The sequence below is a fragment of the Rhinolophus sinicus genome, linkage group LG12, assembly GCF_036562045.2.
Source record: "Rhinolophus sinicus isolate RSC01 linkage group LG12, ASM3656204v1, whole genome shotgun sequence".
Taxonomy (NCBI): Eukaryota; Metazoa; Chordata; class Mammalia; order Chiroptera; family Rhinolophidae; genus Rhinolophus; species Rhinolophus sinicus.
Genome location: NC_133761.1, coordinates 31655439 through 31681345, shown reverse-complemented (window position 1 = coordinate 31681345; position 25907 = coordinate 31655439). Strand labels below are relative to the sequence as shown.

The following is a 25907-nucleotide window of genomic DNA, read 5'->3' as shown; positions in this document are numbered from 1 at the left end:
TTTAAATGAATCAAAACTTACATTATGCTGAGCATTTCTCATCTAGGTCTTAAATACTATTTCCTATTTAGATTTGTATAAATATTACCAGTTTCACTAAATACTTAATATGAAAGTAGGTACCCTGCATTATGTTTCCTACAGTGTATTTAATCTTTTCATATTCTCATTCGGCTTTCTTGTCCTGTTATTCAGCCTAAATAACGATTTGTAAAATAATTTACCTTTTCCTCTGTAGCTCATAACTTAATTATTATTACATAGTTATATAATGTTCCTGTGTTCTCATTGAAATAAAATCCAAATAATAAGTACTGTAAGTTGACTGAGACTTAAAATTGGATCCACAAAAGTGTGGTTGTTGTAGTGCTGAGGGTAATGTTAGACTCCACTGCGACCTGAGCAGCCCCCTACAGGTTCACAGTTTGATGCAGCTGTATCACAGTTATCATCTGTTGTTTCCCGAGCTGCAATTTCCTTCTCAGTTTGTGGCTAAAACCCAACATTTGATGATTGTTTTCCACCCAGTTCAACATTGATCTTTGATCCTGCAGCAAACTTAAAAATACCTATGTATTTTTTTTTTTTTTGCCAAAAATCTGACAAGATTGTATTGGGCGTCATCAGCAGTAACATCAGACTTTATTTCAGTGAATAAAGATGAAACAGCTGCTTTATTGTTCAGTTCAGCACTCATGCATTCAATATAGGATCATAATGTTTTCCAGCTTTCTCTAGCTATAGATATTTTCTATGCTTTCTAAATATGCTGTAGATAGCACTTTGTCAGACAAAGTAGAGATTTTTTAGCTATTCTTTAAAAATATATTAACATGTACATAACCAGTTTATAGAAGTGTGTCTCTAAAATATTGTTTTATGATACCTTTTTATTTTCTAGTAATCATAATTTTCAAAATTAATTTTGGTTTTGATTTGCTGTCACTGTGTTGTCTGTACTTCTTACTAAAATAGATGTTAAATTTTAATTGTTTACAACTTCTCTTGATTTTCATAGAGTATTGTAGTTTAACATTTAAATTGTGTCCATGTCCGTGTGTGTATGTGTGTGTGTGTGTGTGTGTGTGTGTGTGTGTGTGTGTCTGGGGGCGAGGGGTGTCAGGAAGAGGGAAGATGAGAGAGATTGATTGGTTATTTGATTGACTGATTAAAATAATAAAGCCTCAACCCCAACTTGTGAAGGACTTTCCTCAGTGATGCCATGTTAAACCTTCACTGCTTTAGAAACAGGAAATAATTCAGTTTTTCATTTGACTCTCTCCAGCAGCCTGTGATAGCTGTTCCTCTTGTTATGCCAATTAGCAGAAGGAAAGAGGATGAGGCATCTGTTGGAAGTGCACCCTTGGCAAAGCAACAATCATATCAGGCCTCTGAATATGCCAGCAGCCCTATAAAAACAAAAACAATAACAGGTATGTGTGAAGAACTTTAAAGGATCTGTGATTTTGCCCTACCTCTAAGCTAATAAATTATCAAGTTATCTGGGCCACATTTTCATGAATGCTGGCCAAAGACATGGACTCCTAATACAGAAACAAAGGACTTTTTTTTATCTACAGCATTACTGGTAATCAGAGTGCTAGCATTTTCTTGTGTCCCTGCCCTGAGCCTAATTTCCACAGGGTGTCATAAAGAGGAGCCTGGTAATACTTACATACAGTGGATTAAATTACGGGATAGGACTCCTCAGTTGAAGGAACCTGAACCTTTTATAATGGGTAGAAAGCATGCCTGCTGTTTTCTCTAGAGGGAGGGACTACATGTACCTTGCAAAACTGTAAGTAAACTTGCCTTTTGCTCAGAAGGAGGACAATATGTTTTTCTTCTGAGGGTGTATGCTGTACATATACCCTTGAAAACACAATTGGGAATAAAGACTCTCACTGCCTCTACTTGTAAGACATGCAAAAACGCAAGAAACCCATGGAGAATTGTCTCCCAATAGTATGCTCCTTCTTAAAATGAATTCTTGCAAATGACAGTACATCTTAATCTTTTTTCCTTTCCATCTTTCATTTCCTCAGCTATAGCATCCAGGCAAATATAAAATAAAATTCCTAACATAAACAAATTCTTTTATTTTTGGGGTGTAATTAAAAAAAATCACTTTATGATTTCATTTTAAGTCGTGTTTTCTGTTTTTCTAATATTTGTGATAATGAGTCACCAATCTTCAGGTGATTTTTTATTTTTCTTTAGATGTTCAGCTTTAATTCACATAACTCATATTACTAAACATATTGCAAAAACTTTTATTTTCAATAAATGAGAATCACTTATTGAATGTCTGTAATGGGCAAGATTCTGTTGTGATATTGAGGGTAGAATTTTTAATAAGACATGATCCATGCCGTTAAGGAATTTAAAATGATCGTATATATAAGGAAGTTCAAACTAACATTTGTGGTTTAGAGGAAAAATTATTATTTTCTTACCCCATTTCACAACAACAATAAAAATGTGAATATACATTTTTGTGCAGTTTTATACATAACTATTAGTATTCTGTGCTCTATAACTTTCCTAAAATATTATGTTGTGTTTATATTATGGAATCATTAGACTTTTAACCAGTCAGTATCCATAGCCTTTTGCTCTGTTGAAGTTTTCTGTATCAATTGACAAAATTGCATATGCTTAATTTTTGTATCATAGGAACGTTATCTGTAACTTATATTGAGTTTTTAATATAAAATTAGATATTTTTTTCTCTTAGTTACTATGCTAAGTTTTAGACTTTGGATCTCTTTCACTGGTAATTTTACGTAAAGGCTCATAAATATCACATCTTAATAAATGTCCACTAAATGTCAGTTGGTAAAAATAAATTTAATCTTATATGCATATTAAACACATATTCTAACCTCCTGCTTTACTATTTAATTCTGGTCTTTAAATAACACTTGATAATTGATTTAAATTAATTGTGAAGGATAAAGATAATAGAAAATGCTTACAATTTAAATGAAATTACATGACATAGAACTATATAGAAAATATGATTGTAGATTTTAGAATGCATTTGCTTTGCTTGGAGAAGTTTTATATATAAATTCACACCTCATATCTGTTACATATCAATTCACAAATGTAATCAGTTAATATATGAGATTTATTTTGCTTTCTTATACTTCCCCACTCTTTACAAGAAAATGTTAATTTTAAATTGAAGAAAATAATAAAAGCCAAAACTGTAATTTCCTATCATTAATTATCACTTTATATAATATGAAGACACATATAACCAACACATTGTTCTTTATTTCAAGTTATAATGTGAACTGTGGTTCTTTGCTTTTGAGTTGTGGATATTTGTCTTTAGTGATTCCCTATCTCTAGAACATGTAAGTTAGATACCCTGTTGGTATTCTCCTTATAGATAGGTAAGGATATCAGTACTTTACCAAATACAGATTCTTACACAGGCTAGCATAAGAATTCATAGTTACCAAACTAATACCAGTGCCTTGTTTTGGCACTTTGAGCATTTACAGGAGGTAAGAAGCCTTGGGTATAATATTTATTCTTTACGACTTTTGTATCTTCCCCCTTGGATGCCTGCCATTTTCACTTCTCTAGAAACCTTGGTTGTAGTGCTGTCTCTGTTCTTGAGAATGCTGTGCCGACCATATTCTTTAATTAGAATTAAGATTCAAAAATTTCTGTTTTAGTTTTAATTAGAGTATACAGTTCCTGTTCTGGTTTTAATTTAAAATAAAAATCTTGTGAATTTTTACCTACTTTTAAATGTAGTTATCACTGTTTTTATTATTTATATTGCATCATAAAATGTAATGGACTTGGTAAGGTATTCATAGCCATTTACATAGAGTTTTTGTTGTTTTTGTTTTACTTTTATTATTTTAACCTTTTAAAATTTACAGTTCAGTAGTGTTAAGTATATTCACATTGTTGTGAAATGTACATTTTAATTTTAACTGAATTTTACAGTGGAGAAATCTCAGTGTTAATTTATGTCTCAGTTCTTCCTAAAATAATTTTTTATTTTTATATTCTCAACCTAAGATCAAATGTTGGTCTTAACATTCATCCCAAACAAGTTATGTAGTACATTTGGCACATGATAACCAAGGCTTGCTGATCATGCTCTGGGCTTGATTTTGATTTTAATTAATCAATAGGAAGCAGACATCTTCTTCTTCCAGTCTCAATTAACCAATGTTAAGTAGCTGCCTGCAGTGGGAACATGTGCTTGATGGCTGGAAATGTGTTGACAGCAGAGCAACACTATTTCAGTGATACAGGCACAAAGGGCAGGCGAAGCCTGAATAAGTCATATTTCACATGAAGATAATATATTATTATAAAATTCTAAATAATCTTCTACAGAATCTGTTTATTCCTTCAAAACAAGAAAACCCCTAAAAGATATGATATCTGTTTACCCTATGTTTTGGAAATGTTATGAATATTAATTTGGGGCTCTTGACAAAAATGTCTGTAATGGAGATGGTAACTGTGAAAAAGAGGATGCTCCATAATTGATAGCTGTTTAAAAAATACTGTCCATTATCATCTTACATGTTTACATATTACTTTTTGAGTCTAAATCACAGTAACTATACCGTTAAAATAACAGAAAGCCTGTTTTTCATTGAAAGATTTTATTCATTTGTTTTCGACAGTTGACATTCAATATTATTTTATATTATCTGAGGTGTACAGAATAGTGGTTAGACAGTTATATAATTTACAAAGTGACCCCCCTGATAATCCCCATCTGGCACTGTATATAGTCATTACCACATTATTGATTATATTCCCTCTGCTGTACTTTACATCCCCATGACTATTTTGTAACTACCAAATTGTTATTTTTAATCCCTTCCCCTTTTTCACCCACCCCTTAACTGCTAACATTAGTTTGCTCTCTATAAGTCTGTTTCTGTTTTATTTATTTGTTTATTTTGTTCTTTATATTCCACACATTAATGAAATTATATGGTATTTGTCTGACTTATTTCACTTAGCATAATTCTCTGTAGGTCCATCCAAGTGTTCATAAAGGATAAGATTTCATTCTTTTTTTATGGCAAAGTAATATTTCATTGTATATATGTACCACTTCTTCTTTATCCAGTCATTTATTGATGAGCATTTAGGTTGTTTTCATATCTCGGCTATTGTAAATAGTGCCACAGTGAATATAGGGGTCATATATCTTTTTGAATTAGTGTTTTGTATTTCTTCGGATAAATGCCTAGAAGTGGAATTACTGGGTCATAAGGTAGTTCTATTTTTAATATTTTGAGGAACCTCCATAGTGTTTTCCATACTGGCTGTACCAACCTGCAATCCCACCAACAGTGTACTAGGGTTCCCTTTTCTCCGCATCCTCGTCAACAGTTGTTCGTTGATTTATTAACGATAGCCATTCTGACAGGTGTGAGGTGATATTGTGGTTTTTATTTTCATTTCTCTGATGATTAGTGACGTTGAGCATCTTTTCATATGTGCATTGGACATCTGTATGTCCTCTTTGGAGAAATGTCTACTCAGGGCCTCTGCCCATTTTTTAATTGGATTGTTTGTTTTTTTGGTATCTAGTTATATGAGTTCTTTGTAAATTTTGCATATTGACCCCTTATTGGATGTATCATTGGTGAATATCTTTTCCCATTCAGTAGGTTTCTTGTTTTGTTGATGGTTTCCTTTGATGTGCAAAACCTTTTTAGTTTGCTGTAGTCCAATTTGTTTATTTTTTCTTTTATTTCCCTTGCCTGTGAAGGTAGATCAGAAAAAAAAATATCACTAAAAGCAAACTAAAAGAGTTTACTGCCTATGTTTCTTCTGTGATTTTATGTTTTCAGGTTAGGTCTTACGTTTAAGTCTTTAATTCATTTTGAGTTCATTCTTGTATATGGAGTAAGAAGGTCGTCTAGTTTCATTTTTTGCGTTTATCCAGTTTTCGCAACACCATTTATTGAATGCACAGTCTTAACCTCATTGTATATTCTTGCCTCCTTTGTCATAGGTTCATTAACATATAGACATGAGTTTATTTCTGGGCTTTCTATTCTGCTCCATTGACCTACCTATGAGTCTATTTTTATGCCAGTACCATGCTGTTTTGATGGCTATAGCATAGTTTGATATCAGGTAGCATAATACCTCTGACTTGTTCTTCTTTCTCAAGAAGGCTGTGGCTATTTGGGGCATCCTTCCATCACCATATATTTGATCTCATTTACCCTCTTCTACCATCCCCCTCCCCCCTGACCCAGAAATTCCTTTCCTGGGTATCTACCCAAAAATCTGAAAATGTTTATCTGTAAAGATATATGTGGACATTTTAACTATATTAATTCTTCCTATCCATGAGCATGGAGTATGCCTTTATTTATTTGTATCTTCTTTACTTTCTCTCTTCAATGTCATCTTCTGAGTATATGTGTTTTACTTCCTTGGTTAAATTTATTCCTATGTATTTATTTATTTTTTTGATGCAATTGTAAATGGGATTGTTTTCTTATTTCTCTTTCTGATAGTTCCTTATTGATGTATAAAAATGCAACCGATTTCTGATTACTAATTTTGTATTTTCCTACTCGATTGAATTCATGTATCAGTTTTTAGGGTACTCTATATATACTGGGGGTGCCAAAACATGTATACACATCACTTGTATTCATCTTTTGTTATCAGTATATATTGAATGTTAACAATGTTAATACATTTTTTTCCTTTTAAAATGTGTATATATATATATTTCTGGCACCTTCTGTAGTAACAAATAATGACAGTTTTATCTCTTGCTCTCCAATTTGGATGCCTTTTGATTCTTTTTCTTGTCTGATTGCTGTGGTTAGGACTTCCAATATTTTATTGTGTAAAAATTGTGAAAGCGGATATCCTTGTCTTGTTTCTGATCTTGAAGAAAACACTTTTAGCTTTTCCCAGTTGATTATAATATTAGTTGTGGATTTTTCATATATGGCCTTTATTATGTTAACGTATGTTTCCTTATTCCCACATTACTGAGAATTTTTATCATAAATAGATGCTGAATTTTGTCAAACGCTTTTCCTGCATCCATTGATATGATCATGTGATTTTTTTCCTTGATTTTGCTTATGTGGCATATCATGATAATTGATCTTTGGATACTGAACCAACCTTGCAACCCAGGACACATCCCACTTCAACATGGCATATAATCTTTGTAATATCTTCTGAATTCGGTTTGCTAATATTTTCTTGAGAATTTTTGTATCTATGTTCTTCAAGGATATTGGCCTATAATTTTCTTTTTTTGTAATGTCTTTGTCTTGTTTTGGAATCAGGGTATTGATGGTTTTGTAAAATGTGCTTGGGAGCCTTCCCTTCTTGTAAATTTTTTGAGAAAGGTAAGTGTTAATTCAACATTGAATGTTTGGTAAAGTTCACCTGTGGAACTATCTAGTTCAGGACTTTGTTTGTTGGGAGCTTTTTGTTATTGATTAGATTTCATTAGTACTAATGCATTTATTCAGGTTTTATTGATTCAGTGTTGGAAGATTGTATGTTTCTAGGGATTTATCTTATCCAGATATCCAATTTATTGGCATATAATTATTCATAGCATTGTCTTATAATCCTTTGTATTTCTGTGGTATCAGTTGTCACTTTTCTTTTATTTCTGATTTTATTCATTTGGATTTTCTCTCTTTTTTTCTTAGTAAGTCTGATTGAAGGTTTATGAATTTTATTTATCTTGTGAAAGAACCAGCTCTGGTTTCATTGATCATTTGTATTGTTTTTGTAGACTCTATTTTGTTTATTTTCTCTCTGATCTTTATTATTGCCTTCCTTCTGCTCACTTTGGACTTTGCTGTTCTTTTTTCTAGTTCCTTTAAGTGTAAGGTTAAATTGTTTATTTGAAATTTTTCTTGATTCTTGAATTTCCCTCTCAGGACTACTTTCGCTGTGTCCCATAGATTTTGGGTCGTTGTGTTTTCATTTTCCTTTGTCTCAAGGTATCTTTTGATTTCTTCCTTGATCTCATTGTTGATCAATTCATTATTCAGTAGCATGTTATTTAGCTTCCATGTGTTTGTGTGTTTTTTAGTATGTTTCTTGTAATTGATTTTAAGTTTTATACCGTTTTTGTTGGAGAAGATGCTTAATATGATTTCAGTGTTCTTAAATTTTTTAAGACTTGTTTTGTGGCCTAACATGTGGTCTGTCTTAAAAAATGTTCCATATGCACTTGAAAAGAATGTATATTCTGTTCCTTTGGCGTGAAATGCTCTAAAAATATGAATTAAATCCATCTGGCCTAATGTGTCATTTAAGGCTGCTGTTTCCTTGTTGATTTTCGGTCTGAAAGATGTATCCATTAATGTAAATGGGATGTTAAAGTCCCCTACTATGACTGTATTACTGTCAGTCTTGCCCTTTATGTCTGTCAATATTTGTTTTATATAGTTAGTTGCTCCTTTGTAGGGTGCACAAATGTTTATAAGGGTTATATCCTCTTGTTGGATTGATTCCTGTATCATTATGAAATTTGCTTTTCTGTCTCTTATAGCCTATGTTTTAAAGTCTATTGTTCATGTAAATATTGCTTTCTTTTCCTTTTTTGTTTTGTTTTGTTTTTCATTTCCATTTGCCTGAAATATCTTTTTCCATCTTTTTGCTTTCAGTCTGTGTGTATCTTTTGATCTGAAGTGGGTCTCTTATAGACAGCATATGTGAGGATTTTGTTTTCCTATCCATTCACCACCCTATGTCTTTTGATTGGTGCCTTTAAGTCATTTACATGTAAAGTGATTATTTAAAGTGATTATTGATAAGTATGTAGTCTTTGCCATTTTATTATTCATTCAGATTTTTGTCACCCTCCCCCCAACCTTCTATTTCTTGAAGAAGTCCCTTTAAATTTCCTTGTTATATTGGTTTGGTGGAGATAAACTTCTTTAGATTTTTCTTATCTGGGAAGCTTTTTATCTGTCCTTCAATTTTAAATGATAGTGTTGTTTGGTAGATAGTGTTGTTGGGTAGAGTAGAGTTGCTTACAGTTCCTTGTTTTTCAGCACTTTGAATATTTTGTGCCAATCACTTCTGGCCTGCAAAGTTTCTGTTGAGAAATCAGCTGACGGTCTTATGGAAGCTCCTATGTAGTTAACTAACTGCCTTTGTCTTGCTGTTTTTAAGTTTCTCTGTTTGTCTTTAACTTTTTATGTTTTAATTATGGTGTGTCTTGGTGTGGGCCTCTTTAGTTTCATCTTATTTGGACCCTCTGCCCCTCCTGGACTTGTGTGTACATTTCTTTTGCCAGGTTAGGCAAGTTTTCAACCATTACTTCTTCAAATAAGTTCTTAATCTCTTGTTTTCTCTCTTCTCCTCTAGTACCCCTGTGTTGTGAATGTTGTTACACTTGATGTTGTTGCAGAGGTTCCTTAAACTGTCCTTTGTTTTTTTATTCTTTTTTCTTTTTGCTGTTCCAATTGGATGTTTTCTGCTACCTTGTCTTCCAAATCGCTGATTTGATCCTCTCCTTCATCTGATCTGCTATTGATTCCTTCTAGTGTAGTCTTCATTTCAGTTATTGTATTCTTTCTTTCTCACTGTTCTTCTTCTTATTATTGTTATTATTATTATTATGGTTTCAGTGTCCTTTATGCTTATTATCACTTTGTTGAAATACTTACCAAGTTGATTAAGCATTCTTATAATCAGTGTTTTAAACTTTGGTTGATTACCTCCATTTCATTTAGTTCTATTTCGGGAGGTTTTGCTTGTTCTTTCATTTGGGACATGTTTCTTTGTTTCCTAATTTTGGCTGCCTCTCTGTGTTTGTTTCTATGTATTAGGTAGATTTGCTGTATTTCCCAGTCTTGGCAGGGTGTCCTTATACTGTTGGGGCCAACAGTGCAGTCTCCCTAATCACCTGAGCCAGGAGCTCCAGGAGTACCACTTACGTGGGTTGTGTGTGCCCTCCTGTTGTAGTTGAGCCTTGATAGCTGCTGGCATGTCAGTCAGTGGGATTGACCGTGATGCTTATTGGCTTTGAGGCTTACTAGTATGACCACAGCATATGAGCAGCTGTGTAGTGGCTGACTCCACAGAGCAGGATTCACTCCAGCAGGCTTTGGTGCTTCTCAAGACCACCCTTTGGGTGTGCCATTTGTGGGGCCAATCAGGTGGTACTCTGTTGTGGTCTTAAGCTGGCCAGCATGTTGGTTCTGGGGCCTCTTTGGAGTGTCTCCTGTGCAGTTCAGTGTCAGCCTCTGCCTATGACTGGCCCAGGGCTTACTTGTATCAGGTCTAAGCATTCCTCAGTTGGCAGTTGCCCGTGCTGGACCTGGAGGTGGTGAGAGTGAACATGCTGATAACCGAGGCTAGCTGCCACCAGTCCTGGGCCTGGGGCATCTCAGCATATGGCACAAGGACACTTCAACTACTGTCTGCACCTGCTTGGTGCCTGAAAGGCTCACTCATTGCAAGAGCCTTGGACAATACGAGTTGTGTGAGGTGGAGTCTCAGGGATTCACCAGGATAGGGTGAGTGGTGTTCACCTGTTCAATGCAGATTCAGATTTGGTGTCAGTGGAGTCTGAGCCTGGTGCCACTCAGCAAAAGACACAGGGCTTACAGAGGCCAATTACTGCCCACATGGGGCCTGTGGACCTTTGAGAATTTTTTTGTGAAAGACTGCAGTCCCGGTCACAGCTGGCTGTGTACTGCCAAAACAGCCTCTGGAGGTGCTTCTGTTGGGTGGGGCGTGGTGTCTGGAAGTCATCAGAGTGGAGTGAGTGGTGTTCAGCAAGCTAATGCAGAGTCAGATTTGGCTCTTTGGGAGGACGGCTGAACGCCTCAACACAGGGACAATGGCAGCTGTCCGTCCAGTCCTTGCCCTGAAGTTACACAACTGTGTGTCTTCCTGAATGTCTCTGGTGCCTACTAAGCCACTGTCCCTCTACCAGAGCCTAGGGTGAGTGCCTGCAAGCACGTGAGTCTGTGTGCTGACCTTTTAAGAGGACACCTAGTTTTCTAGCAGCCCTCCATCTCACCCTGACAGAAGGAATCCCCACCGATTTTAATAAGCAGATGTTGTGGGAGCTCTTCTTAATGGCACTGGTGCTCCATGCTGGGGAAATCAGTGTGGGGCTGGGACCTCTTGCTTCTCATGGGTGAGCTCTGCAACTGAGATAACTCTGCGATTCTCAACTGCCACACATGGGTATAGGGCCAGCCCTTTTTTGTCTCTACCCCTCCTGCCTGTTTCTGCGTGGCTTTGTCTTTATATCCTTAGTTATAGGACTTCTGTTCAGCTAGACTTCAGATGGATGTCCTGGTTGATTGTTCTCTAATTTAGTTGTAAATTTGATGTGTTCATGGGAGGAGGTGAGTACAGCATTTACCTACTCTGCCATCTTGTCTCAATAGAAGGCTTTTTAATTTAACTCCTCAAATAGTACAAAAATAATAAAGATGTGATAATTAATGATGTAAATTTTAAGAGACAATGCCACAAATTAAAAGTATGGAAATTTAGCTTCTGACCTTGATGGACTAGATTTATATTCCTGCTGTAAATACCATACTGGTCAAAATGTATGAAAGAAAAAAACGTTTGTAGACATTTGACAATAGACTGTATAGGAGCATGGTCCCTTATAGAAGGGAAACAAATGAAGTTAAGCCTAGAATTGCCCTGGCTTTCCGGCTGAAGGCACATTCCAGACCACAGAGGAGACTTGGATATATCAAATTGAGGTCACCTGTCTTGCTGAATTGAAGTTTAGGAAGGCAAAAGAATATAAATATAAGGAGGCAGATGTGATTGGAAATTAGCGGACAAAGTTTCGGAAAGAGAAAGCTATATAGCAACAGAGTTCCAGAAATCAGCAATCGAGCTGTACTTGAGTATTTGCTAAATAGTAATATTTGCATGCATAGGATGAGACCCCACAAAGTTGGGTAAAGGATGGCCAAGGCGCTGTGACCTGCATGATTCCCAGAGCTCACACCAGACTGGAGGGCATTCAGGTTCCTAGTGCCATAGTACCCAGTTTCCACTAATTATTCAGAATATTCGGCAGAGAACCCAGAAAAATGTGCCTTAGTAGTGGAGCTAAACTATCCATAGAGTAAAGGCTACTGTAGACCCACCCTAAATAAGCTGTACCTTCAGGTTTTTTTGTGTTTCCCCCCCACCCCCAGTTTAATATGTTTCTTGAAAATTGAAATCCCTTCAAGGCTTTAAAAAAATCATCCTTTCCACAGGCAATAGTATAACTTGTAGGATGGTTTTAAGGAGGGTGATTTTCAATTTTTGTTAGTAATATTTGGTCCTAAATGTACTCATATATTTTGGCTTTTAAATTTTTAAGAATTTTGGATTATAAGTAAAATGAGCTACACCAATATAATTATTCAGCTAAAAGTGTTTAAGCCGTTCTTAATTTGATTAAGCTTGAATGTTGAGTAAGTATGTTCTTAATTACAGTCTGGAATTAATATTAATGTACAAGAAATATATTTTTGTGAATTTTTGTGTATTAAAAAGTCCTCACTTTAATCATGTAGTTTAACATAAAATTCCATTCTTATGTAATTGGTTAGATATCTAATTTTAATGGAAAATATTAAAGCACTATTGCGTAATGTGCAATTGATTTTATTCTCTCAAGAATAAAACGTCATTTAAAAATATTTCCCTCTGAATAGAAAAAGGTTTCAAATGAAATGAAGTATATCTTAATGAAGTACATCTAAAAAAAAAAAAAAAAAAAAAACAAGCAGAGAGTAATCCGAGTACTTAATGAAAACATATTTGTAGATTTACTAAATTGCTTTTTCCCTGTTGTACTTTGTAAGAAAAAGCCTTTCTATTTCCAAACCTAAAATTTATAGGAAAAAGTATTTACAGTGTGCAGAGCTCAAAATGATACTTAATATTCAAATTATCTTATAAGTTGTATCTACACTATTCTGGGCAATAAGCATAATTTATAAGCTGCCATTTCAAAGCTTAGTTTCCTGGACTAGCAGATGCCTGATGATTATGTAGCATATTAGCGTTAGTCTAGATGGTCATAGCCATAGAATAGAGTTTCTTAATACTTAGATTTTTTGTTTGTTTCACAAAGCATTCCTTGATCATTAGCATGATAATCTTTTATAGATATATCTGATAATTGTGCTACTCACTTGGCACTACCACATACCTGAATTTTTTGCATTATTAGGGTTCATATGAGTACCCCTCAAGTAAATCATCAGCTTATTAAGAAGTGTAATTTATATCTGTTTAAAGTATCTCCTAGTATGTCCAGCAGAATGTCTTATGGTTAGGGTTTGTTGATTAATTCCAAGAATTTGTTGAGTTTGTTAAACAAAGTAGGTTTATTGATTTTTATTTTTTAATGTACTACAATTTGTGTAACATGCACATGATGTCTTGTCTTTTTGGAACCTTAATTCTCCAGTAATTATTTCATGTTTAACTTTTTAGAAAACCTTATTTTCTGTATCCTTGGCTCATTTTTAATTTTTCTAGGACTGTAAGGTAGATTTATTTATGCATTTTTTTTTTAAATGTGTTCACATTTTAGTATTTTTATTTTGAAAGTAGAATACAGCCACTGAGACATGCTTATGAATTACAAAACGTACCGGGTACACAAACTATTTGAAAATAGTTCATATTTAGAGTAGTAGTCTTCAAACTTTTTTCTTAGAGAGTTCCTATCAGTAAAAATTTTTGAGCAAGTATCTGGAGTATATCATTTATTGATTTATGCATTAAATATGTGTATCAATATTATAAAGCATACCAGATAACTTTAATTTTATTAACATTTAAATCTTATTACTCTGATAGAATTTTAATAATACAGCAGTGACAATTTAATGAAAGTATACTGCGTTTTATATTTAAAATAAGGTTGATATATTGTTATAATAAAAGCTTCTTAATTCAGTTTATTGTAATAGCTGATTTTGGTGGCTGACATAGTTGAAAAGCCACCACACCAATATACATATGAGTAGATCCAAGAGGGAAAAGGGCATCATTGATGCACTCAGGGCATTTATTTTTCAGTCCCATCGTTTTGCAAATCTCTTGGTTGAGACCAGGCTGGTAAATTTCCATTTTTGGGGGCCGGCCCGGTGGCTCAGGCAGTTGGAGCTCCGTGCTCCTAACTCCGAAGGCTGCTGGTTTGATTCCCACATGGGCCAGTGGGCTCTCAACCACAAGGTTGCCAGTTCAACTCCTCGAGTCCTGCAAGGGATGGTGGGCTTCGCCCCCTGCAACTAAGATTGAACACAGCACCTTGAGCTGAGATGCCGCTGAGCTCCCGGATGGCTCAGTTGGTTGGAGTGCGTCCTCTCAACCACAAGGTTGCTGGTTCGACTCCCACAAGGGATGGTGGGCTGTGCCCCCTGCAACTAGAAACGGCAACTAGACCTGGAGCTGAGCTGCGCCCTCCACAACTAAGACTGAAAGGACAACAACTTGAAGCTGAACGGCACCCTCCACAACTAAGATTGTTGACTTGGAAAAAAGTACACACTGTTCCCCAATAAAGTCCTGTTCCCCATCCCCTATAAAAAAAAAATTAATTAAAAAAAATTTCCATCTTTCTCGTATCACTAAGATGTTGTTCCAAACTATTGGAAAGGTGTTGCCTTTTCCTTTTAAATAAATTAGTGGTATCTTCATATGTTTGGGTATGTGTGTTTTACAGGAATCTTATAAGTATGTATTCAAATTATATGAGGATTAGTTTAATTAAAAGTGGATAATAAAATTTGTAAATATGATTAACTGTATATATATAAATTGTAATATGTGACAATTAAGTGAAAACAAATGAAAGAGAATGAAGGGCCCTTGCCAATTCCTTATTAAATGTCTACTTTTCCTTTAGTGTACTTAATACAGTGTTTTCTGTGACCTTCTGAAACGGGAATTGGTGTCCTTCTACTTTACTAAATATTAACAATGTGTCTTTCTCATGTTTAGGTGAAAGTAAATATGAATAGATATTCTCATATTTTTCCCCAACAGCTCAGTGGATGGCTTGCAGTTTTTATGTACCACATTTTTGGAAGACAGTGCTGTATTGCTGGTATTATTTGGAAGTTTTAGGGTTTCCTAGAGAAAGTACCTCATACAGAGCCTAGGTTAGAGAGTCCCAAGAAGCCAGGTGATACTGAGAAAAGTATTGGCTAATATAGTTCAAGAAATGTTCTGGGAGCAGAGAAAAGTTTAGAGAGTGAAAACATCAATAGCATATCCAAATTTGGCAGACTAAGCAGGGATTTACCTGGATGAGGATCAGTGAATATGGCAATGGAAGCAGTGAGAGCCAGGTGATCTGAATGGGCGATGAAGTTGAATAGTTCCTGAGGAAGTAAGCCTGGGAAATCAGGAGTTAAACACCATGATATTCTAAAGCATTTTGAGGCATTTTGGAGCCTATGCAGACTATGTAACAAGAGGGCTGAGTAGGTACAACTACTAACATATTGCCTAGTTTTACTCCTAATTAATAGGTGATTTCTTTACTAGGGAAGACACATTTATAAATTAGAGAGGCTTCTGTGATTACAAGAGACAGAAACTGTATTGAAATGATTTTAAGTAAAAAAAAGAAAGAAAGAAAGAAAGAAAGGGATATTTATTGATTCACATAACCAAAAAGGCACAGATAGGTCTTTCCTTTGGAATGACTTAGAACCAGACTCCACACCAGCAGGACTGTTTTTTGTGTTGGCTTAACTTTCTCTTACTGAACATAGATTTTTTTGGCTTAGCAGGTACATAGCTGTGGCACATCTGGACTCACATACTTAACTCTCTGTGATCAAAGAGAAATAGATCGGATCTAGTATCTGCTGAAAATACACCCAGGATGATTTTGTTTGGCCTGTCTTGGATCATGTACACTCATCTTGGATAATCATTGTGTCCAGGGAAGTTAGATACTGTGATTGGCCCAGTGGCAGCCCAGGTTGGGTCATGTATCCACCTCTGTCTCCAGGGGCATGAACTGTGATACCAGAAAATGTAGGGATAGCAGAAACTTGGCTCCTGGGCATAATTTTTGAGGGTCAGTCAGCTATTCCAGTTTATGTCTATTAATTTTTTTCCATTTACAATTAGTCACTGCAGGTTTAAAATACAAAATATTGATTATATAATAGACTAAAGCACACATTTCTGTTTTGATAGGAATAAGGTAAATAAATTGTGAAAGTATTGCACATATGAACTAGGGGACAATAGGAAAAAGAATCTAGAAAAGAAAACATGGCATTCATAAGACAGATTGCAGCCTTTATGGCAGGTTTTTGTTTGTTTATGTTTCTTAACCTAAAGTTTATTTGGGGGAAAGAAATTAGGAAGTGTTTTTGTTGTGTACAATTTTGAACAATACAGTTTTGCTTTGCATAGTTTATTAATTTTGCAACTTTGTTTCATTGTAAAAAATTTTTTCTATAGATTGTCATTAATTTGAGTTATAACATGATTTACACTGTTGGGTAATTTTAAAGCTTTTTGAGAGCACATTGTGTTGATAATAAGGACATTGAAAGTTTTTCGAATATAAAGTTCTTCTTTGGAAATAAGTAAGTTATTCTAGTTTTTCCACGAACTGGCAAGAATTCAGCAAAAATTCAACCAAATTGTTTTGTATGCAGTCTCCTCCTCTCCTTTGTTGCAGTCAGAACAAGATTATAGTTTCCAGATGAAATTCTGAATGTCACATAGTGATGACATATATTTTCCTGGTTGGCTCAGCATGAGATGCAATTTTGCATGCCATGTCACGCTGACTTGCAGAATCCAAAAGCCATTATTTCCCAAGGGGCTTTCAGGAGCGATAGTATCTAATGTAGTTTGTATTTTGATGAAAAGTCTCAGGCATTATTGCAGTTTTTATGGTAAGATGCTTGAAACTTTATATGTTATCTATAGTCCAGAAATGCAAAAATACTATTCCTATGTAAATGTCACTTTTTCTTCAAGTTGTTTAAATTTATATTGCCTAATAAAGTTCCCAAAAATAATGACCAGTGTAAAATAATAGCTATAAAGTTAGGAAGTTATGATAGAAAAACCACTAGACTGGGGACTGAAAAAACCTAGGTTTTAACCCTGTTTCCATGTCAAGATAACTTCAGGCAGCCACATTTTCTTCATTTATAAAATAGTAATAAGTGTACCCCAAAAGATTTCACATATCTGAGTTTTCTTATAAGACTTAAATAAAGATATGTGAAAGTTCTATAAAATGATAAAATAGAATTTAGAACTCAGATAGAAAGTAAAGATCACATTTTTTATATGTTTGCTTTTTAAAAGATAAGGTATAGGCTTCAAGCACGGTGAAGCTTATTTCATATGTTGGCCTCAGACCTGGCAGTGTAATTTAATTTTTCTTTTCTCTGTTCGATTTTAATCATCCTAAATTTGCCTTAAAACACAGTATTTCCACTCATGCCTGCGTAATAACATTTATTTCACACTGGTCATCTTTCTGTTTTACATTTGTCTTAACTGACTTGTTTGTAATACCACTTGTTTGCCTTATTTTTTTTTCTTCTTTTTTTAAAGAGGTGTCTCATAAACAGACATGTTTGTTTAGGTACCTACAGGCCGCTCAAGCCTACCACATATCAAATCTGTGCAACTATGGACCTCTGCCCCCAGCACCGTTGACCATGTTGCTTATAGCTGAAACAGGATTTACCCTGAGTGTCTCCTTTTCCTGTCCATTCTACCTCTAAGTTATACCTTGAATCTTTTGTTTCAGTCTGTTTGTATGCAGAATCCCTAATCAGAGCCACATAATATCTTATACAGAATAATGTAAGGGTATCCTAACTAGTCTCACTGGTGTCAATTTCAAATTATCTCATCATCTGATCTCAGTTACCCTAATTCACTTTCCAGATGATAGCAAGTCATCTTATTAAAAATCTAAATTGGGTCATTTTATTCCCTGTTTAAAATGCTTTAGTGATTTCTTTCTTGCACTTAAGATAAAATCCAAACTCCCTACCATTTCCTATGTAGTTTGACCTGAGCTAGTCTTTGTTGGGGGCTTCCATTCCAGACTTTGTCATTTTCCCTTACACTCATCCGCTTTCATTTCTTCAAACACTCCATGCTTTTTCTTGCCTGGGAGCTTTAGCACATGTTGTTCTACTGTTTCCATGGCTCTTTTCATAGCTGTGTACTTTTCATACTCCAAGTCTTAGTTTAAGGGTTACCCTTTCAGGAAAGAAACCTTCCCTATTCGTTCGCTATTCAGTTTAAAGTACGTCTGTGTCACTGCTCCAAGACTCCCTACATTAACACTGCTCTTTTCTGTCCTCCAACACTTGTCATAGTTTGCCATTCTTTTTTTTTTCTGTCTTTTCATCTAGAATGTATGGCAGGGACCACAGCTGACTTGTTTACTTTTGTATTCCCAGATAACAACTATTTCTGGCATTGAGTAAATATGTATTATAGTAAATAATTATTTCATGAATGAATGAAACCTTTTCTTTCATCATTTTTATTTATTAGGGGCTTAACAGTCATATTCTTTAACCTTTTTTGCCACTCTGTCCTTTAATTGATTTAAATTGATGTTCTATAACTTTTCATATCTGTTCCCAGATTTTCCAGGGATATTTATCAAATATTTAGGAGAAGTTGGAACCTTTGGTACATTTTAAATTGGTGCATATAATCTTTCAGGGTATTCCTGCTGTAGCAGAAGTTTTGGTACGTTTTTAAATGTTGAATTATGATAATACTCCAAGTACAACCAGGATACTGAGGTAAAATTTTATCTTTAGTCAGATAATCAGTAAATATGTAACTGAATTTTTGCAATATTTTTAACTCTGTGCTAAGTGCTTAGGGAAATTGAAGGTAGTATGACATGGCGTCTATTCTGATGAACTTTATGTTCTAGCTGGAGAGAAAAAAGTACTGTGCAATGTGGTAGGCTTTATAGAACTGAAGAAAATTTAGGGAAAGGAGCCATTACTATAGACTTTAGGAATTGGAAAAGTTTTTATTGAAGAGGGGTAACTTGAGGTAGATAGGAATTGCAGGAAGTAGTCAAAAGGGGGCACTTTACTTGAATGGGAACAGCAGAGGAAGTTGAACAGATTCAATAACGTTGAACAGATTCAGAGAGGCAGACCAGTTTATACAGTGCTTTGAAAATCAGAGAGGGAACTTTCGTTTTCTATCTTAGATGCTATTCATTCTTTAATAGTATTCTATGTTTGACAGTAGTCTGTAGGGTGGATCTTAAGGAAAAAGAACCTTTGCAAAAATGTTAGTTAGTTACCCTACTTTATACTGTGATGAAAATTTCCAGCAGGTTGGTTGCCATGGAATTGGAGAAAAAAATACATATTTAGGTTATTTTTGCACCTGAAAATTGACTCTTTCCTTACCTTGTGCAAGAACTGTATTTATATTTATTTCCAGTGACACCAAAAATGATTATTAGTATTATGAATGAGTAATAGCTTCTTTACCATAGGTAAATATTTATGGTTTAGAAAAGATTGAAAGGTCATTATAAGACTATGCTTTTACAGTTATTATACTTCCTACACTATGCTAAAATATTCTAAAATAGATCTGTGCCACCTATCCATTTAGTAAATCTATTACCTCTTTTGAATGTTAAGATCCTCGAAGGCATGACACCAGTCTTATACTCGTACGTCTTTGTTTCTCTAGGTCCTAGCATAAGTAAGTACTCAGTAAAGCTTATTGAATTGAACTAAGCAGCTTTTCCATAGCTCATAAACCTTGAAAGAGGTCAGTATTTTCCTTTATCTCATTTCCAAGTGTTTTCCAGGCCACACCAGCTGGATGGAAGAATAGTATCATAATAAGCTTCACAAATCAGCGTCTGTCTTTTTCCTTGTTGTGCTGAAATTCCCTAGGTCCTTGTGAGATCTCCTACAGACTTGAGGAAATGGGGGTTGAGCGAAAGGTGGTGTGGACATAATTCCTCTTCTAATATGTCCTTTACTCCAGTATATTTGCCAGTATTATTGCCTTCAGGGACCAGCAAGGAGGGCAACGTGGCTGGAGCAGAGAGAGCACTGGGAAGAGTGATAGAAGGGAAAGTAAAAAAGACAATGGGGAAGCCAAACCCTATAAGGACTTATAAGCCATTTTAATGAGTTTGACTAGTAAAAGTGAGTAAGGTGGGAGGCCACAGAGTGGTTTTATTAGAAGAGTGATACGCTTCCTCCCTGCCCCTCTTTTGGCTATTTTAACAGTATCCATCACTCTAGGTGCTATGCTGAGAGTACACCTAGAGAAGAAAGTATAGAAACAGGTAGACCAATTGCCATGTGGCTCTTGCTATCCTGTATGCCTGTGATCATGGTGACTTGGACTAGGCTAGTATCCCTAGAGGACATAAGGTCAAATTCAAGATTTTTTTGAGCTAGAGCCAATAAAACTATGCCAATTATCTGGATATACAGTGTCAGAGAGAGGGGTCAGTTTTTGTGTGTGTTTGTTTTAATTTGGTCAGTTGGGAAGGTGGATTTGCTATTTACTGAGACTTGAAGGAATATAAAAGGAAAGGTGTGGGGGCAGAGGGAGACTCGAGTTTTGCTTTGGCTATGTTAAGCTTGAAATTCCTATTAGATAGAGATGTTAAGTAGACAGTTCGATAAATAGTCTAGAGTGTAGAGGATAGATTCAGACTGTCCCCTGGGAATTGTAACCATGTAGAGGATACTTAAAACTATGGCATTGAGTGAGATCATTCAAGACCAGGGTGTTGGTAGAGAAGAGAAATGGCCCAACGACTGAGTCCTTGGATCTGCCAACATTTACAGGTCTGGGAAATGAAGAACTAGTGAGAAAAGCAAAAAGAGCTGCCAGTGAGGTAGGAGGGGAACGTGGGGACAGCGGTGACCAGAAGGAAGTGAAGAAAATGTTTTAAGCTTGTGTATATGATCAGCTCTTTGATTCCTCTTATAGGTCCTATTAGTCTTTGTTGTCCAGTGGCTGTAAAACAACCACCACAACATCTCAGTGACTTTACATAGAATTTATTTCTTGTTTGAGAAAAATCCGTTGTTGTGTTCACAGTTTGCTAGTTCTCCAAACCGTGACTCAGGCATCTTCCTTTTAGTTACACTGCTGATTCCACTGGATGCTCTGTGTTTAGTCAGTAGATAAAGAGAAAGATAAGTGAGGAAAGCATACTAGCTCTTACTTGCCTCCAAAGCTTAAAAGCATCACTTCACTTTAGGTTACATTTTATTATTGAGATTCATTCATATGGGCTTGTCCAGATGCAAACTGGGTAATAATATAGGGTAACAAATGGACTGTTTAATGAGCACTGTTGTCTCTGACACAGAGTGACAGTGATACAAGAATTACAATCTCCAAAGAATGAAGGGGCGAGGGTGCTGTCCTCAGGATTAGATAGATTATTCCAATAAGAAGGAATGATGGCAGTGTTGTTGGATGATGAAATTCAAATTGAGGCTCTTTAAAAATTTTTTTTGTAGGGAAGGGATACAAAAATAGACTGGAAATGGCAATGAGGACCAGTGTAGCCATTTATCTCAGTTCTGGGTCTAATCCTATGCAGGGTATGGGAGAGAATACTTCAACTACTTAAGAGGACTCCACTGAAAGCAGTGTCCTCAGAATTGTTAGAACAAGAAGATAAGAGTAAGTTCAAAGAAAAGTTTTAGAAAGACACAGGAGATTTTGCTGATGATGTATCATGAGTTCTAGAGGGTAGAATGCAAGAGATTTCAGTGTTGTGTGGAATGAGAGATGGGATCTGTTGGGGGTTATACGCATCTCTTTGGGTGATAATGGGTATTCTTGGAATTTTGGGCTGCTTCTGGTGGCTGACATAAATGGAGATAAGGCACGAATGTATGAACCCTGGGGTTTGTAATGCAGAATTGCATAGCAAGGCTGTGACTGCTGGGAGCTGGAAAAATGCGGTCTTGTATAGTGTTATTCCAATTTTGTAATGTATGTTCATGTACCTGGCGTGATTCTCCATTCCATAATCAGATGTGTAAAAATGTAACTTTATTTTTCTATAGCAGAGATACAGAACTTAATTTATCTTTGATCCTCAATTCTAGTTGGGTAAGAAGTAAAGTAATGCGAAGTCAATTCAGGGTCTCCCAGATTTGGGTTTAATTTTCAGTGGAATAATACTGAGAAAACAATTGGACTTGGTGTCTGGGTTCTCTCCAGCAATGAGAGCAATATCTCTAGAAGTGGGAAACTCTAATCAGTCCCTCTTTCTCTCTCTCTGAGTATTTGAAAACAAATTTGAAGGAGTGAAACTTAAATGATACATTCAGTAAATACTTAGTGTATACTTAAAAATGACTGCAATTATATATGCCAACTTAAATCACCAGAAAAAAGAATAATGAAATTTTTAGGCCTGGAGTTTTTCTTTGGATTGCAGAACCCCCACACATTAGTTAAGAATCAGTATTTATATTTCTTGCTCTCCACTTAAAGGAAAAAGGATTAAATGCTGATCAAATAAACACATTTCATGAATTTATTTAGGTTAATATTCAGACTATGTACTGAGGTCATAATAGATCAACTTACAACTCTTGTATCAGCAATCAAACAAAATGAGAAGATTGTGGGTTATTAACAAAACAGCTCCTAATTGGTGTTCTAATTTCACTCTCTCCCTTTTCCAGTGAAAGATCCTGTGTGTTAATATCAGAATTTTCACTTTTAAATCGCAGAATTTTATTACACATCCCTGTTAGAAATTTCCACCATTATCTTAGTACTTTCAGGATACGTTGTTAGTGTGAAAGTTCCTCACAACTAAGCCTTAACTTACTTTCCAGCCCTATGTCTGGTGTGTCAGTTTCGTTTGATAGGCAGTATACTAAACTCACACTAAACTATTTGCCATTCACTTTGTGCCTCTGTGCCTTTGTTCATTTTCTTTCTGCCTGCAATTCCTTCCTTTTGATTTAAGAATTCCTTCTCAACCCAACTTTTTATCACCTCCTTTGTGAAGACTTTCCTGCCAATGCTTGATTGAATTAGTCTTTCTGTAGAATATTTGAATAGTATAGCATTTATCATACTTTATGATAATAATAGTATGTACAGTAAGTCTTCATTTAACATCATGATAGTTTCTTGGAAACTGTGACTTCAAGCGAAACAATGTATAATGGAACCAATTTTACCATAGGCTGATATAAACAAGAGTTAAATTCTTATGGCATATTTTTGGTCACAGAAACATCACCAAACTTCTAAATAAAGGCCCAGAACACTTATAATATTAAACACTTAAATAAATGTGAGCCATACATATGAGCTGTGATCAACAATACAGTGAATGTTTAAACTAAAAAAAAAAAAATTAAAATAAAAGACACATTGCCATTAACCCCTTCTTAAAATACCCCCCCTCTCTTCGAACACACATACCATCGTTCTTGCCACTTTCTGAGCAGTTCTGGAAGCCTTCCTTCCTTCCTTCTTTCCTTCCTTCCTTCCTTCCTTCCTTCCTTCCTTCCTTCCTTCCTTCCTTCCTTCCTTCCTTCTTTCTTTTCAAGTTTATTGGGATGACAATGATTAGTAAAGTTCATAGGTTTCAGCTGTACAATTCTGTATTACATCATCTATATATCACATTGTGTGTTCACCACCCAGAGTCAGTTCTCCTTCCATCACCATATATTTGATCCCTTTTACCCTCATCTACTGCCCTTCTCCCCCCTTACCCTCTGGTAACCATTAAACTATTGTCTGTGTCTGTGAGTTTTTGTTTCTTCATTTGTTTGTCTTATTCCTTTGTTGTTTCCAGTTTTATATACCACATATCAGTGAAATCATATAGTTCTCAATTTTTTCTGTGTGCTTTATTTCGCTTAGCATAGTAATCTCGAGATCCATTCATGTTATCACAAATGGCATTATTTCATCTTTTCTTATGGCAGAATAGTATTCCATTGTGTATATATACCACATCATCTTTATCCAATCATCTGTCGAAGGACACTTTGGTTGTTTCCTTGTCTTGGCCACTATAAATGAAGCTGCAATGAACATCGTAGGACATACATCTTTATGGACAAATATTTTCAGATTTTTTTGGTAGGTACCCAGGAGAGGGATTGCTAGGTCATATGGTAATTCTATTTTTAATTTTTTGAGGAACCTCCACACTGCCTTCCATAGCGGCTGTGCCAATCTGCATTCCCACCAACAGTGTATGAGGGTTCCTTTTTCTCCACAGCCTCTCCAACACTTGTTACTATTTGTCTTGTTGATGATAGCCATTCTAACTGGTGTGACATGGTATCTCATTGTGGTTTTTATTTGCATTTCTCTGATAATTAGTGATGTTGAGCATTTTTTCATTTGTCTATTGGCCGTTTGTATGTCCTCTTTGGAAAAATGTCTATTCAGATCCTCTGCCCATTTTTTAAATCAGATTGTTTATTTTCTTATTGTTGAGTTGTATGAGTTCCTCATATATTATGGATATTAGCTCTTTATCAGAGGTGTTATTTCAAAAATCTTCTCTGGTTTGGTTGGTTGCTTCTTTATTTTGTCAATGGTTTATTTTGCTGTACAGAAGCTTTTTAGTTTGATATAGCTCCATTAATTTATTTTAGCTTTTACTTTCCTTGCCTTTGGAGTCAAATTTATAATATCCTCTTTGAACCTAACGTCTAGTACCTATTTTTTCTTCTATGCAGTTTACTGTTTCACGTCTTATGTTTAGGTCTTTGATCCATTTTGAGTTAATTCTGGTACATGGTGACAGATGGCAGTCCAGTTTCATTCTTTTGCACATGCTGTCCAGTTCTCCCAGCACCATTTATTGAAGAGGTTGTCTTTTCTCCATTGTAGGTTTTGGCTCCTTTGTCAAAAGTTATCTGTCCATATTTATGTGGGTTTATTTCTGGGTTCTCAATTCTGTTCCATTGGTCTATGTGTCTGTTTTTCTGCCAGTACCATGCTGTTTTGATTATTGTAGCCCTGTAGTACAAGCCAAAGTCAGGGAGTGTGATACCTCCAGCATTGTTCTTTTTTCTTAAGATTGCTTTGGCTGTTCGGGGTCTTTTGTGGTTCCAAACAAATCTGATTTTTTGTTCTATTTCTTTAAAAAATGCCATTGGGATTTTGATGGGGATTGCATTAAATCTGTATATTGCTTTGGGTAATATGGCCATTTTAACTACATTGATTCTTCCAATCCATGAACACAAAATGTCTTTCCATCTCTTTGTGTCTTCTTCAATTTCTTTTAAAAATGTCTTATAGTATTCAGTGTATAGGTCTTTCACATCCTTGGTTAAGTTTATTCCTAGGTATTTTATTCTTTTTGTTGTAATTGCAAAAGGAATTTTTTTGTTTGTTTGTTTTTCTTAAGATTTAGCTGTTAGTATGTAGGAATGCAGTGGACTTTTGTATGTTAATTTTGTAGCCAACAATTTTGCTGTACTCTCTTATGGTTTCTAATAGCTTTTTGGTGGAGTCTTTAGGGTTTTCTATATATAGCATCATGTCATCTGCGAAAAGTGTCAATTTGGTTTCTTCATTCCCAATTCAGATGCCTTTTAATTTCTTTCTCTTCCCTTATTGCTCTGGCTAGGACTTTCTGGAAGTCCTCTTTCGTGAGTGTCTTTAGTTGTGCGGTTGCAGCCTCCTCGATGTCCTGAATCAATTCAAAATATTTACCTTTCACGGTCATTTTGACTTTGGAGAAGAGCCAGAAGTCCCACAGTACCAGATCCAGTGAATAAGGTGAATGAGGACACACCATAATGTTCTTATTTGACAGAAATGGTCGTTCCAGAAGCGGTGTGTGACCCGGAGCCTTTACGTTGTGATCAAAACATGGTGAACAC

The 25907-nt window shown here is 35.4% G+C and overlaps 1 protein-coding gene across 9 annotated transcripts in view; it reads left to right on the top strand.

The window, feature by feature from the left end:
- Positions 1 to 25907, top strand: part of VPS13B (vacuolar protein sorting 13 homolog B) — a 737914-nt gene that overhangs the window by 299269 nt on the left and 412738 nt on the right. For 7 of the 9 annotated variants that reach the window (XR_012490690.1, XM_019757646.2, XM_019757649.2 and 4 more), the window contains exon 21: positions 1286 to 1433. Coding sequence is in view for 8 of the 9 variants with exons in the window: in XM_019757646.2 (XP_019613205.2) it covers positions 1286 to 1433 (148 nt within the window). In the remaining variant the exon portion in view is untranslated. The remainder of the gene's footprint in view (positions 1 to 1285; positions 1434 to 25907) is intronic. The other 2 variants (XM_074316465.1, XM_019757648.2) reach the window with 1 other exon arrangement.